General features: G+C 34.0%; 1 protein-coding gene across 1 annotated transcript; it reads left to right on the top strand.

Moving 5' to 3' along the window:
• The first annotated feature begins 377 nt into the window (after positions 1-377).
• On the top strand, positions 378-2,150 carry LOC126740700 (piggyBac transposable element-derived protein 3-like). Its single transcript, XM_050446826.1, has 3 exons — positions 378-403; positions 714-912; positions 1,458-2,150. Exons 1-3 carry the CDS (start codon positions 378-380, stop codon positions 2,148-2,150), a joined length of 918 nt encoding a protein of 305 aa, XP_050302783.1.
• The last annotated feature ends 1,102 nt before the right edge of the window (positions 2,151-3,252 follow it).

Raw genomic sequence — 3,252 nt, 5'->3', positions numbered from 1 at the left:
TATGAGCTTTTAGAGTTCTTATATACAACTTACATCTGTTATATATAGTTAACAAAACTGACGGGAATATAAGATCTACAATAACAGGCGCTAGAATAAGTACTTCTATACCTGCATTCCTAATAGAATTTTTAATATTGCATTTGCGATTCAAGATGTCTTTAACCCAGATAACGCCAGAACTAGTAAAAAAAGTGACATCATATTTAGCCACTGTACTTTTAAAAGCCATCGGTCAATAGGCGCCTGTAGCATAACTTAGGTTGCTTTCCTAGAGATGGCACTACTTTTTCGCTAATGTGTATTTAGTTGCACACGTGTTTGGTGGCCGGCATTAGTTATTTTGTAAACATATAGTTTTTTATTTTGGTGTAAAAATGCAACAAGACACAAATTTTTCCGGGTAAGTTATATTTTAAAATACTTGTAAAATAAAATTATAATTTATAAAATTGTATAAACAAACAATGGGTATCTCTTCAACAATAAATATGACATCGATATAATTTATGGTTTTTATGTTAGGTTAGTGATTGTATGTGTGTTCTTTTAAAAGCCCAGTGGAAAAATCCACTGCCAAATTTGACCAAATAAATATTGTTATAGCTCGATAAAAAAATAATATAATTTCGAATAATGCTCAAATCATCTGTGTTGCCTAAATGTTTGGCTATTTTATGTCTGTTGGCATTAAAAAGATTTGTTTTTTTTAGTTATTACTGGAAAAGACCTTTGACTCTCAACGAACTCTTAGCTGAGGCAGAGGAGTTGGAACTTGGTGATGACGCAGTTCCCACTGAAATAGTGATTTTCCCACCTGAAAACGATGATATAACAGATGAAGACAGTGGCGATGAAGGTAACGTGGACATAAATAACCTACCTGGAGGACAGCTTGGAGATAATGCTGAGGTAAATTTTAAAATTGTTGATCCTGAGAGTACATCCGACTCCGATAGTGAAGATAGTTTACCATTACCTCGTCTTGTAAAAAGAAAAAAAAAATGTCCAAGCCAGCGAAAGCAAAAAATAAATTTTCGTGGACCAAAAATGACATCACTTCTGATTTAACTACTTGGGAGGCTGTTTGTATGCAAAAACAACAACAGTTGCCAGTGGACACGTTCTTTTTATTTTTTGACGATGAAATGATAAACTTGCTGGTTACTTACACAAATTTGTACGCCAGTAGTAATAATCGTAATGCTGAGGTAACAAACGATGAAATGCGTTGTTTTATTGGAATATTGTTACTAAGTGGCTACAATTGTCTTTCGCGTCGGGAAATGTACTGAAAAAATTCTCCTGATACTAACAATAGCTTGGTCACTAATTCAATGTCGAGAAACCGATATCGTCATATAATGCAAAATCTACATTGTTGCGACAATGCTAATCTTGTGCCTGATGACAGATTTCGAAAACTTCGTCCGATGATAAATCTTTTGAATAAAAAGTTTATGGATATGGCCCCTCCAGCCGAGCATAACAGTGTAGACGAGTCGATGGTGCCCTACTACGGAAGACATCCAACGAAACAATTCATTCGTGGGAAACCCATTCGCTGGGGATATAAAATATGGACTGGAACCAACAGATTAGGATATATTGAGTGGTTTGAGCCATATCAAGGTTCAAATACTAAACTGTCAGATGAATATAAGCCTTTAGAAATGGGCGCAAGTATTGTCCTTGAGTTCGTAGATGCTTTAAAGGCCTCTCAAAAAGACATGAATTACCACATCTTTTTTGACAATTTACTTACGTCGTTGCCGCTGCTTTCTGAATTAAAATCTAGAGGCGTAAAAGGTACTAGAATAATTCGGGAAAATCGTTTATCAAAAAATTGCCCAATAGTGACAGCCGGTGAAATAAAGAAACAACCACGTGGTAATTTTGACTATGCTACAACAGAAGAGAATGAAATTGTGGTCTGCAAGTGGCATGACAATAGTATTGTCAACATCGCTTCCAATTATTCTATGGTTTTTCCAACTATACAAGTCAAAAGATTTTCTAAGAAAGATAACAAGGTGATTCTCGTCCCACAGCCGCATATTATCAAAATATATAACGAAAACATGGGCGGAGTAGACAGGGCAGACCAAATCATAAGTTTATACAGAACATGCATTCGAGGCAAAAAATAGTACTTCCCCCTTTTTAGTCATTTTGTTGATATAGCTCTACAAAACTCGTAGCGTCTTCACAAATTCAATGATGGAAAAATGGATCATCTTAGTTTCAGACGGTCCATTACGATGGGAATACTGGAATCATTCAAAAAGAAATCGGCAGGAAGGACAAGTAAACTTCCAAAAGAAGTACATGCTTTTTCAGTGGATCATCTGGTTGCTTACCAAGAAAAGCAAACTCGCTGTGCTTTGTGTCACAAAAAAAGCAACTTTTTTGTAAAAAGTGTAAAGTAGCCTTACATCCCAAGGATTGTTTCGAGCAATATCACACAAAAGAAGAGTTTATTTGAAGTTTTTTTTGTTCTAAGAGCTATTTATTAGTGTGTTACGGGGATATTTTTTTGTTAAAATAAGTTTTAGCAGGAGTTAAGTTTTGTGTTAAGATTTCTAATAAAATAAATATACTTACTTATGGTCATATTTTTTTAACTAGGTAAACCATGAACAAAATATTTACGAGATTATATAGTAGTGCATTATGCCACTGTCCTTTTAAAAGAACACCTAATTTCTCGCAAATGACTGACGAAATTTAATAATTTTCTATTTAATTTTTATGGCCAGGGGTGTACTTCTTATCTTCTAAAATAATAAGTGAAAAAAAATTTTTTTTGGCAAAATGGCAGGTATGGGCTTTTAAAAGAACAGTGCCAATATCTGGGTTAAACATCATATCCTGAAGATAACCCTAAAGATAAAAGCTATTTGGGGACAAATCTGGTGATTTAAGAGGCCATTTAATATCACGAATCCCATGTATTGAAAAAGAAGATTAATCTAAGAATAGAATATTTCGCAAAGAATTTTAATTTTTATTTGCTTTTTCCATCATGGTTGCACATAGTTCCATTCTTTGCCGCTGGTCTTTGGCTTATGGTTCATACCCAGTTCCTTTCTAACACTTCTACTTGATCGTATTAAATCCACTTCTAGTGCACTAAATACTATTTCTTTCAGTCATTCTTGCTCCTGGACATTTTTTTTTTGATAGAAAGTTTTTGCACTTTAGTGTGGTATTTAGGACAATCTTGAAAAATAAAAGGATTTATAATTTTTA

The sequence above is a fragment of the Anthonomus grandis genome, chromosome 9 (genome assembly GCF_022605725.1).
Source record: "Anthonomus grandis grandis chromosome 9, icAntGran1.3, whole genome shotgun sequence".
Classification (NCBI taxonomy): domain Eukaryota; kingdom Metazoa; phylum Arthropoda; class Insecta; order Coleoptera; family Curculionidae; genus Anthonomus; species Anthonomus grandis.
This window is presented reverse-complemented; position numbering and strand designations above follow the sequence as displayed.

Excerpts from the sequence above, each read along its gene's own strand:
- LOC126740700 (XM_050446826.1), top strand. The coding sequence starts at position 378 with ATGCAACAAGACACAAATTTTTCCGG. Across the intron at positions 404-713 it reads CAAGACACAAATTTTTCCGG|TTATTACTGGAAAAGACCTT; the intron begins GTAAGTTATATT and ends TGTTTTTTTTAG. Across the intron at positions 913-1,457 it reads AGCTTGGAGATAATGCTGAG|TTTATGGATATGGCCCCTCC; the intron begins GTAAATTTTAAA and ends TTGAATAAAAAG.